At 39.2% G+C, this 12,431-nt stretch overlaps 1 protein-coding gene across 1 annotated transcript; it reads left to right on the top strand.

The window, feature by feature from the left end:
* Positions 1-1,628: 1,628 nt before the first annotated feature.
* LOC115025799 (zinc finger BED domain-containing protein 4-like) lies at positions 1,629-2,977 on the top strand. Its single transcript, XM_029458260.1, has 3 exons — positions 1,629-1,854; positions 2,027-2,153; positions 2,652-2,977. Exons 1-3 carry the CDS (start codon positions 1,750-1,752, stop codon positions 2,975-2,977), a joined length of 558 nt encoding a protein of 185 aa, XP_029314120.1. The 5' UTR covers positions 1,629-1,749.
* The last annotated feature ends 9,454 nt before the right edge of the window (positions 2,978-12,431 follow it).

The raw sequence follows: 12,431 nt of genomic DNA, 5'->3' as shown, positions 1-12,431 counted from the left end.
TGCACCGGCTATAGGGGGCTTGCTAACAGCTACAGTTGCTAACCGCTGACTAACCATGGTGCGGAGCCGCTCATCTATCCCTCTAAAACTCGCCTCCAACCCTGCGTATAAACTACATTTAATACACGTACCATTATCACTAAAGGAGGCAGAGCAATAGCTAAACATTAAACACACCATGCAGGAGAGAGCAGAAGAGGGCGATGCCATCTCTAGCTGCCGAGCTGCAGCAGCTAACATTAGCAGAGCCGAAAGGAGCGTAAAGAATTGAGGATTTTGCGAGAGTCGCTAAGAGAAGGAGGATAAGGAGAGAGTTGTAAGTGCTTAGGAAGTACAAGTATAGGTTTAGATAGATGACACGTAGTTAGCCGATGTGATCAAGAATATAACAACATTAACTGAGTCAAGCTGGAGCTGCCGAAGTATGCTACCAGCAACACAGAAACATTAACAACCGGAAATGACACGCTTACCATAAAGTTTCCTGAAACACTTCTCTTGCCCGGTGACATAAGAATTTGGGTTACTTAAAGTTTGAATACCGACTGGTGACTGCAAAAAGCCTTGACTACTATCAAACATTGAGTTACTGTGGAACCCTAATGAAGTTGAAAAATCAGCTGGTCAGTATGCGTGGAATTGGAATGGACAGCAACATTTGCTTCAGTAACCGTGAGCCAGTTTTCATTAATACACATTTATGTTGCAACCCTAATGAAGGAAAAGTAAAATGGTTGGAAATCAAAGCTTATACTTTGTAAAGAGGTGACTGCTAATATTGAAACGTAAAACCAGAAGTGACACCTAAGGAGCAGAGCACTGGATCATGGATGGATAATGTTTGAAGAGCTAAGGCCCCTCAAACTTTAATCACCCTTCTGAGGGATGTATATCTCTGCATTAGAAAATGACAGACAAAAAGGTTTTTAGTACAAGAACATAATTACATTGCATGTTGATGCATGTTATGTCCAATGCATGTATGCTTGGTGTATTACATATGACATATTTCACATTCTACATGAGTTGAGGATCAGCTAAGCTAAGCTAGAACATGATTGAATTGGCAAGGGCCCATAATTAGATAACACAATGTTTAGAATGTGTTTCACACTTTATATCTGTGTAGAGCATAAACAAACTTTTTCTGGAGCTTAGAAATTTGGGCCTTAAAGTATTATGCTTGCATACCTGCATTTCAGGTCTGTGTGAGATAAAGCAGCACTATCACCGTATCACAGGGTGACGTGATTCTCTAGTGACTTCAGACGGTCAGACTTCAGACGGTCAGTTAGTTGGTCCAGACTGAAATAGCTCTACCACTGATGTGACATTCAGCTATTATAAAGGTGTTAATGTCAAGTGTGCAACAAGGGAAGGACCCAAACGAAGGACACAAACTTGGAGCAATAGGTGGGAGGTTTATTGAAGGGGGTTTCCAGGGAAAGGGGACGGAGGACGGAGGACATCCGGCTCGTGAAGGCAGAGGGTGAAGTGGGTAGCAGGTAGCAGGCAGGCGGGCGGGTGGGCAGGAAGCCAGGGATCCTGAAGCACAAAAACCAGTAAGTATTAATACTAGTGATGGGACGAGCAACACTGGTGCGTCAGCACTGTGCCGAGAGCCCAAGAGTGAAACCCCGTATTGGTGCGTGTATTGCTTTAAGAACTAATCACGTGACCGATACAGGAAGTGTATCGGTTGAATTTGTCGCGCCAAAGTGTGTTTATAAGGAATCAAACTGTATCAACATGTCGTGGGTTTGTTGGATGGAGTTTTGCTGTTGCGTTATTATGGATCGTTCAAGGAAGTTTTCCCCGGTGTGGAATCATTTTGATCTTCTGACGCCAAACAAGGTAAATCTTTTTCTCCTTTGAGCACTGTTTACTGTTAGTTCCTGATAGATACCCTATGTCATTGTCATTTTTTCTTTGACAAGTGAATGCAGTGCGCCACCTTAGTTTTTACTCTGTTCTGGTAAGTGGTTTGAATAGTTTTCAGATAAATTACATTTTTACGTCATTGTAGGTGAAGTGTCGGCTCTGTTCTACAGAGCTGTCTTACATCAATAAGAGCACTTCATCAATGCTGAGGCATTACAGAGCTCGGCATGGTGGCGATGAAGAATCAGCAGATACCCGTGAGAATACCCCAGGTATGTTGACATGTTCTCCTTATTAACTTTACAGCCCTGGTGGTCTAGTGGGTAAGATTCAGAGCTCACACCCCAGTGACCTCGGTTCAATTCCCGATCAGGGAAGTTTTTCTCTATTGCATTTCTCTGCTACATTAATAAAGTATTTATCTAGCTTCCTTCTCTGTTTGACTCTGTAACATTGTTTGTAAAAAAAAAAAATACAGACCTTAAATAAGCTTTTAACGAAATATTTCCTTTTGGCTTGCAGTTCCTAAGCAAGCAGTGGATTCGTCAGCTCACTGAAGGCAACTGAAGCTGTCAAAAGACTGAAGTTGGAGTGTGCTGACCAAATGAGGAGCCAAGAGCCTGACCCAGAAGAAGAAGGGCCTAGCTCTTCACATGGATCACAACCCAGTTCAGGTATGAAAACACATTTCTTTCTGTTTATTTGTATATTTCTGTGGCACTTTGTCATGTGATAATATACTTGTGATTATTATTATATATTTTTTTTAGGGCACAATCTCTGGGAAACATTTGACATGGAGGTTGAGGAGAACAAGAGGACCTCTAATGCCACAGCTGATTCGATACTAGAAGTCCAACGCTACCTGGCAGAAAGCAACCTACCCAGAAAACAAGACCCATTACAATATTGGAAGAGCAACGAGAGAGCTTATCCACACCTTCATGAGCTTGCACTGAAATGTCTCTGCTCACCATGTTCGTCTGTGCCATGTGAGAGAGTATTTTCTAAGGCGGGGGAGCTGGTGTCAAAGAGGAGAAATCGCCTTGGAGCAAAGACACTTCAGAAACTGTTGCTCCTCAATAAAAATGCATAAACAAATCACTTCTTTTCAAGTATTTTATTTCATATGATTGAACAGTTAAGTTAACAAAATTGTGTACATAAGTCACAAATTCTAACTCTGAATTGTAACTCAAATTTGCTATATTTTACATACCAACTCAGTTTAGCATTTACACAAACAAGGAATTTCTTTACCTGCAATGATTTTCTAACAACTACAGGGGGCACTATTGGGTGACCGGCGCAGTATCAATACAGTGCCGACACAGTTTGTATAGTGTGTCAATACACTCCTTGAGGTATCATCATCCCTTCACTAATTAATACAAAAAACACACAAGCAAATGTACTTGAATCCACAATTCAAGCATCCAGCGCCGCAAACTACCACTGTAGCTGAGTAGACGATCTAGCAATGAGTGGCTGAAGACTGGGGTTGATATACTGCTGGGTTGATGAGTTAATGGATGGCAGGAGTGAGGCTTGGAGCAGGTGAGTTGACTGAACTGCAATCAAGGGAGAGTGAGGGGGGCGACATGCCCACAACACATACACATACACAGAGAGAGAAACAAGCAGGCGACCCAGGGAAAACACAAGGAATGACAGGAGGTGTGGCCGTGACAGTTAAGTGTCAAAGTGAGCTGTGGAACTTTTAATAATGCTGAGAGCATTCTTCTGGCTTTGCAGCATGTAAAAGTAGGTTCTCTGAAGACTCATACAGCTCAAATGTTATCCTTTTCAAACTTATATCAATGTGGGCAATGACATTTATCTTAAAATAGATTTGTCTGAAAACTGATACAGCTGTGTCAAAGTAATCTGCTGTTTTACAGCTATATTTGACTTTCTTAATTTGTCTTTTAAGTGCTCCTGTGTCTGTCAGAGTTCTTGCCAAAGGGCAACAGAACTTCTGTCTTTGCGCAGCATTTCTAATATCCCCATTGTCCTGGATGTACTTCGTTCACCTGACTGTGTGACAGCTGGGGGCTTTGCAAGATGGAGCCGAAGTTCTCAACTGGCTCAGAGACTGACTCAATCAACATTAAGCTGAAAAGAAACCGAAAGCCCGAGGGCGATTTGTACAGTCGGTCTGCCATTCCAGCATCAGAGCCAGAGCTGTTGGGATGCTCTGCAGTGTTGCTGTACAGTAATGCCTTGACAGCGTTCATACATCCTGCACACCAAACTGTGTTCGGTTTGGTTTTCCAGTCTTAGTGAGAGAAACCTCTTTAACCCTGAGACATGAGCCCCTACTGAGTTTGAGTTAATGGATCCTCTCCTTATACTGTTGCTGTCATAAATCCACTTACTTTCATTGTGTACTCAGTGGCATCCACTGAGCTCGAAACACTAAACAGAATATTTATTGTATTATTCCAAGGGGCAGAATAAATGCATTCTGGTTGAGAAGAATAGAAATGAAATAAGATTGTCATTTTATCCAGATCTTATACTAAGATAAATGCATCCTTGTTGCTAAACTCTTTCATGTGTTTTATAATCTTATAATGTTGCCATCCTGGACAGTTGTTCCCAGATGTATTTATATTATATGTGACAATGACATTGTTTGAATTGGATCAGGTCATAATGCAAATCCTAATGCATCATAATGCAAATCCTATCCCGAACTCAGTGGGTAGTACTGTCACGTGTTCCACCCACTATTAGTTTGTTTTCATTTGGTTTTACCTTGTCAGTAATTCTCTTATCATTTCAGATCCTGGTTCATCCTCACTGCCTGAAATCTACTTATTCCCCTCACCTGGTTTCCACAGCCCATTCCCTCATTAGTTCTCTCAGAGGATATATACCAGGTCTCTCCCACTTGTTCCCTGCCAGATTGTCTTGTGTTTTCCTGCCAAGCTCTCCAGCGATCGTCTAGTTTACCTGTTTAGTTTCCCTGACCTGCCCGTTTTGACCCTGCTGCCTGTTTCTGGACTCCGATTCTTCTGCCTGCTCCTTACTGGTTTTTTTTGCCTTTTGGACTGATTTACCGGTATTTGACCCTGCCTGGATTACTGAGTAAACTGAACTATATTGTATTCTGCCTGTCTCTGTGTCGCGCTTTTGGGTTCAGTTCTGTCGGTTCCAGCGAAATGCAGTGAGGGGTACAAGTACTGCTCTTATCTTTTATTCATCTTTAATCATCTTTTACCTCAATTGTCTTTCATCCTAAAATGTTCTCCATCCATATTCAGCAGGACTTCCTGAATGAAATTGAATGAGGCTTAGCCATATGTGTGTGTGTTTACTGTGGCGCTAGGGGCTGCATGGTCTGATCAACAAGCCTTGTCTTGTCAGTTGGCATGTAAAATTCAGTAGATATCTCTGCAACACAGTACATGCACGTCTTCGACATAACGTCAACCTCAATACTCAATATGCTCTGAATAGAGAACCTTTAAAATGTCAAGTGAAAAACAAGTGTTTTTTCCATTTTACCACTTTGTTCAATTATTCTTTTGATGCATTTGAGGGCAGTTTGATATTTATCCAACTTGACCTCTTCCCTACACAGACTTCCGCGGACTTTGATTAGAACCGTATTTGTGATACAAACGTAACCTGGGAGAATATGTCTTTTGGCTTTTTTATAACAGTCGCCAGCCCATGCCCTCACTGGTGTGTCAACAACCTTGCAGCAGGTAACATTAGGATAGCAAGCTAGCTTCACGTTAGTTAAGCTGTGGTAGCGCCAGTCAGTGATCCAGGATCAGGAAGACGAGCCAAAGCAACTGCAGTCTTTCGCCACAAATAGCATTTTGATGAAAATGTTTAAGATGCTACTATAACATGTTTTATTATAACTACGGGGTCTTGTAACCCCTAGTGGTCCTTTCCCAAGAAATCAACATAATAGTTTCTCTGAAGGATTTCATCATATATTTTCAAAAGCCAACTTGCTTTGCTTCTCTCCAAAATTGGATTGTGCGTACTATGAGCCATGATGCTGGCTATTTGGAGACCGAAGTTCACTCTTCTATAACAATGCATGGTTGATGGTAGTCAGAGATTAATTAGTAATAAAAGTAGGCCATGCTCACTGGCATTAATCTCCACAGACCTCACTTGGACATAACATTGAAGCTCCCCACTCGCAGGTCTTATGCTGCGTCTCTCATGAGTGCAGCTTCCAGCCTATTCTTTCTGCATTGAGTGTGACTTTCATAATGGCCAGAATGGTTTATTCCATTTCTCTATGAGTGTAACTTAGATTTTTTTTTTAGCCAGAAGAAGGTTAAGAAGCATGTGCTCATTTGCAAATAATAATAATGATGATACTAATCCACAATTAAAAGACGGTACTCTATTCATTTGTGGAGCCATGGAAATCGTTGCATTTTCCACAACACTTTCCTGCAAATAAGTTGAGAGGTAATGGCACATTTACCCAACAAAATCAAAGACCTTTAACAATTGTGGCAATCTGTTTATAATGGTTATGACTCTTAGAGATGAAGTGGTTCACAGTGGTATTCAAATAAAAAATAACCACCACCATGTCCTAAATACATATTTTCAGACAAACACTAACACACCTACCACCAGCCTTTTTATAACTCCGCACACCCCCTCACATCATGTGGCATGAGGACCATATACACTGTACCCCATTCTTGTGCACTTTGCATGCGTGTAATGCATGCTGGAAACTGACTATACTGTATATTACTGCTCTTGAGTCAAATCCATCATCATAAAGGTTTTACAGATCAGTAACATAATGGTTCACAAAGTGGTCCTAAACCTCAACCATTTACTTTTAAGATTAAATCACAGACCTAAACTGACTATCATCCATCCGTGTGTGTGTTATATTGACATGTGTTCGTATTTCTGCGCAAACAATTTGCTTTAAAAATAGCTTCATGGTATTTCTTTCACAATCAAACCACTTAGCCACATTATAACAGAGAGTGTTCTTCAGTGGTATTGTTGCCACAACAGTGAAGCACACAGAATCAAGCTGCTTCTGTTGCTAGGAAAAAAGATACTGACATGAGCATGGTTTCATGCTCAGTCAAATGGCCTATATTGTAGCAGTGAGGGCCAGCCATTGTGCAGCCGTTTGGGAATAATTGACCTGTTATTATTTACAGGCTTTGAAACAACCAAAAGGGTGTAATATCCAGTGGGGATTGAGGGAGGTTGATTTTCTTACTAAAGTCATTCTGAACATTGTAACAATAGTGACCAGCCACCAATTACCAGATGATGTTGATGCACACTCATTGGAGTCGCCTTCTATTATTAACACTGAAAGCAATGGGTGTAACAAGAAGTGTATGGATTTAAATCCCCCAAAAGTTTTGATAATTTGCAAAAAAAAATGTTTAATCGTTCAAGATCTTGAAAAATACAATAAAATATTCATATACTAAAACATTTGTGTATGAAAAGTTTTCAGGTTGAATGTTTTTAATTTTTTACAGTCATATATATTTGAGGTTTGTATTTTTCATTTGCAGATTTTATGTTTACAGTTTTAAATCTTATTTTTTAGTTCCAGTTTTTCTTTTCACATTCAGATTGTATTTTTTTCAGTTTCAGACTTTTGGCCCTGACGTAGGGGGCATGGCTTTCGACCAGGTCCTAAGTATCGATGGCTCCTCCCTATACACGAACGCTGCAAGTTGTTAGTGCCAAGGAGCCATCGGGAAATGATTTTCAGGCGGCTCTCATCATAACCCCATGTCCTGTCATCTAGTTTACGACAAAACACTAAATCGGCTCATGGCCCGATTTTATTGACCAGGCAGTGGTGCACATCATGCCGCGAATGTTAGCTGTTTAACCCGCCAGCCACCCCAAAAGCGCCTTTGGGCCCACTCTCATTAATTGAGGTGCCGTTCAAAATAATTGGCATGGACCTAATCAGGCCATTAGACAGTGCACAAAAAAGTTTGCATTCACTTATTTTTTGTTTCAATATATTTTATTTTTACAAAGCTTTTGGGCAAGATTTAGCTTTAAAAGTGGCTTTGACACAATTTGGCTCTCATTTTCAATACTCTACATCAGTGGTCCCCAAACTAAGGCTCCACATTTGGCCCGGCCCCCTGAACAATACCAGAGACGCATTATGATTTTTTTTCAGTCTGGCTACGCGAATCCTAGACTAGCCCCTTGAAGAAAATAATGCGAAAAACCTGTTAAGGTAGACAAAAATTGAAGTAATGTTTATAAGGTACTATGAGATCTTTAAGATATGCTGGAGCCTGACCTTTAATTGATTTGTAAGTCAGGAGAAGGATTTTGAATTCTATTCTGTATTTTACCGGGAGCCAGTGCAGAGCAGCTAATACAGGAGTAATATGATCCCATTTCCTTGTTCTAGTCAATACACGTGCCGCTGCATTTTGGATCAACTGAAGAGTCTTAACCGACTTTTTTGGACAACCTGATAACAATGAGTTGCAGTAATCCAGCCTTGAAGTAACAAATGCATGGACTAGTTTTTCTGCATCATTTTGAGACAGGATGTGTCTTATTTTTGCAATGTTACGTAGATGAAAGAAGGCAGTCCTTGAGATTTGTTTTATGTGGGAGTTAAACGACAGATCTTGATCAAAGATGACGCCAAGATTCCTTACAGTGGTGCTGGAGGCCAAGTTAATGCCATCCAGAGCTTCTATGTCATTAGAAAATGCGTTTCGGAGGCGTTTAGGGCCAAGTATAATAACTTCAGTTTTGTCTGTGTTTAACATCAAAAAGTTGCTAGACATCCAAGTTTTTATGTCCTTAAGGCATGCTTGAAGTTTAGCCAATTGATTGGTTTCATCTGGTTTAATTGATAGATATAATTGGGTATCATCCGCATAACAATGAAAGTTTATAGAGTGGTTCCTTATAATATTGCCCAAAGGAAGCATATATAAGGTGAATAGAATCGGTCCAAGTACAGAACCCTGCGGAACTCCGAGACTGACTTTGGCTGTCATGGAGGATTTATCGTTAACAAGTACAAATTGAGATCGCTCAGATAAATAGGACTTGAACCAGCTTAGTGCGGTTCCTCTTATGCCAACACAATGTTCCAGTCTCTGTAGTAGAATGTCATGATCAACAGTGTCGAAAGCAGCACTGAGGTCTAACAAGACAAGAACAGAGACGAGTCCTTTGTCTGAAGCCAATAGAAGGTCATTGGTAACTTTCACCAGTGCCGTCTCTGTGCTATGATGAACTCTAAATCCAGATTGAAAAACCTCAAATAAACTATTATTATGTAAAAAGTCACACAACTGTTTTGCGACTGCTTTCTCAAGGATTTTAGCGAGAAAGGGAAGGTTAGATATCGGCCTATAGTTGGCTAAAATCTCTGGATCAAGACCAGGCTTTTTAAGAAGTGGTTTTATTACAGCTACTTTAAAGGATTTTGGTACGTAGCCAGATAATAAAGACAGGTTGATCATATTTAATAACGAAGTGTTAATTAAGGGTAAAACTTCTTTAAACAGTTTAGTTGGAATCGGGTCTAAAAGACAGGTTGATGGTTTAGACGATGAGATTGTTGAAGTTAGTTGGTTAAGGTTGATTGGAGTAAAACAGTCTAGATATATTTCAGGAGTTACAGATGTTTTTAAAATTCCAACAGTTGAAGTTAAGTCATTACCAATTGAGGTCAGGAGGAGATTAATTTTGTCTCTAATAATTATAATTTTATCGTTAAAGAAACTCATAAAGTCGTCACTACTGAGAGATATAGGAACAGAAGGCTCTGTAGAGCTGTGGCTCTCTGTCAGCCTGGCTACAGTGCTGAAAAGAAACCTGGGGTTGTTCTTATTTTCTTCTATTAAGGAAGAGTAATAAGCTGCTCTGGCATTACGGAGAGCCTTCTTATACGTTTTAAGATGATCTAACCAGACTAAACGAGATTCTTCCAATTTAGTGGAACGCCATTTACTTTCAAGATTTCTCGACTTTTGTCGACTAGCCCCTGTCAAATAGAACAGAATAATGGCGAAAAGGTTAGGTAAGAGAAAAATTGAGTAAGAGATTCTGCTCTGACGACTAAACTTTTACCTGTTAAGATTGTGCACGGCACAACAGAAATTAAATGTTCAATGGACTTTTTTTCAGTGAAGAACCCAGAGAGGGTTATTATTTATTTCACAAATAGTGTTATTTATTTCCTGACTTTTTTTTCTGTGAAGATCCCAGAAAGGGTTATTAATATTTGGTTATGTGTGGCTTTCTGGAAAACAATAAATGTTTACGTTTAGGCACCCCTGCGATCGTCACACTTTTTCTGTTACAAACTGACCCCGGCCCCCATCAGAGAAGGGAAAAGTTATGTGGTCCTCATAGGAAAACGTTTGGGGACCCCTGCTCTACATGTTGCATACAGGCTGTACTACCTTCTTGCTGGAGGTTGTTGGGGGCTACACAGGGCTGAAAAAGATGCTGATAACTTTGTGTTTTTTTTTTGTTAAAACAGTGCAGATTTCTTTGTAGTAAAAATACAAATACAACATTTTGTATTGATTGAACGGTAAACTTAACTGAATAGTACAGGTACCATCTTTGGTTAAAACGCTTTTCTGCTAGTTAGTTAATGTTTCTTGTTTCATTCATTCGATTTCCTTTTGTTTACCTCTGCTTCTACTTGGATGACACTGACCATCATTCAGAGTTTTATTTCAACCGTCCTTTAGTACACCTACCCTAATATGTCTTTGTATAATCAGCTCTCAGTTGCAAGCGTTTTTTGTCATCCATGGAATGTAAAATAACCGTGTTGATGAAAAAGAATTCTTGTTTCCTTTTTGTTTCTGTTATCCAAAAAGTGAGGAACTCTAAAAGTACATCTTTCTGATAGTTTGTTGTTAATGAATAAATGGATAGCACTGCTATGACTTGAGTGTTACTATGGAAACTGCACCTCTTCTGTTAGTAACTCAACAGTGATGGAATAAAGTGTTTTCATGCTTCATTATATCCTGTCTTTCTTATTGGGCTTTCTTTTTATTCATACTACATATTAAATTACGCATAGTTATCTTGGCTTAGTCCTGGCTGAGTGATGTGAAAGTAAACTTAAAATGTGGCTGTACTAGCGGCTTGAGATTGCTTTTATCTTTGACAGGTGCTTTATAAATACAATTCATTATTATGAAATAACTAAAACAATAAATATATGAGTGAAAACAATACAAAAATACATTTACATTCAACACTAATCATATTAACATATTTTAATTGCTTATTTTTAACTTCATGAGCTTGATTTGATGCAAAATCATCTTCACTTGTTAAAGAAAAAGTGTGACATTCTTCTTTTTTTTTTGAAGATCAATACCACAAAGGAGACGAAAAGCTTAGCTATCTGTCATATAAAGAGTGTTATGTCACGGATTATTTCTTGGCAACAATTTGTTCTATTTGCATTTCTTCTGTTTGTTTTTGGATTATACAAATAAGGTATAACATGTTAGTTAGTGAGCTTTAGCTGGGAGGCTTATTTTTATAGCCATAGACAGAACAAGGATAGCTGTTTCCCTCAGTTTCCAGTTGTTGGGATTTATTATGAGCAATTCTGGTAACTAACAAATATAAATCATAAATAATACCAATAAAACCATTAATGTTATTACAATCATTAATAGTTATTGATAATAACGTGGCACTCAGTTATGTAAGTGCAGTATCTCAAAAGGCATTAGAAAGGATATCGGAAGAAAATTGTAATTATTTTTTTTAAAGTAAGTTTTTATTTATTTACACTAAACCACCTCAATGGTGCACCAATTGTGTGTCAAAGTAAATGCTATCTCCTGGCTTTAGCTGAATATAACAAAGCAAACTTGAAAGTTGTATCAATCTTATCATCCTGTTCTTTGTAAGAAAGCAAATAAGCATATTTCCCAAAACTAATTATTTAAATAACGATCCTCAGATGGGCAAAATACTACATGACTCGTGAGTTCACAACACATAATGCATCTGATAGATAATAGAACTCAACACAACAGTGTTTTCAATGGGGTAAATTGTGTAATATGTGCCAATGTGTGCATGTGAACAGGGTGTTCCTGAACCAGAAAGCATTGCTTTTGGTAAGAGGTGCATGATGGTGGTGCAGTGGTTAGCACTGTCACATCACAACAAGATGGTTTAACTGGGGCCTTCTTCATGAAAAGTGCATGTTCTCGCTGTGCCAGTGTGTGATTCCTTCAGGTTCCCCCAGCTTCCTAAAGACCAAAGACATGCAAACCAAGTGAATTGGTAACTGTAAATTGACAAAAGGTGTAAGTCTGAACAAGGCACACAAGACAAGCACGTGTATTCAGCTAGTGGATGGGTTCCAATGTTCAAAGCACGTTATGTTGAATACAACATCCTGCAACTCCATCACTAATTGTCCATGTGTACATACATAGCCAGGCTATTTTCACCTGTTATGTTGTAAATTATAATGCTGCAACAAGCTCAGACGACAATCCAATCATATGGTATAGCTGTATAATATGTATTATTGG

The sequence above is a fragment of the Cottoperca gobio genome, chromosome 20 (assembly GCF_900634415.1).
Source record: "Cottoperca gobio chromosome 20, fCotGob3.1, whole genome shotgun sequence".
Classification (NCBI taxonomy): Eukaryota; Metazoa; Chordata; class Actinopteri; order Perciformes; family Bovichtidae; genus Cottoperca; species Cottoperca gobio.
This window is presented reverse-complemented; position numbering and strand designations above follow the sequence as displayed.

Bases quoted from the DNA above. Each gene is read 5' to 3' on its own strand.
- LOC115025799 (XM_029458260.1), top strand. From the start codon at position 1,750: ATGTCGTGGGTTTGTTGGATGGAGTTTTGCTGTTGCGTTATTATGGAT. The intron at 1,855-2,026 runs GTAAATCTTTTT...ACGTCATTGTAG, and splicing joins ATCTTCTGACGCCAAACAAG to GTGAAGTGTCGGCTCTGTTC. The intron at 2,154-2,651 runs GTATGTTGACAT...TATTTTTTTTAG, and splicing joins TACCCGTGAGAATACCCCAG to GGCACAATCTCTGGGAAACA.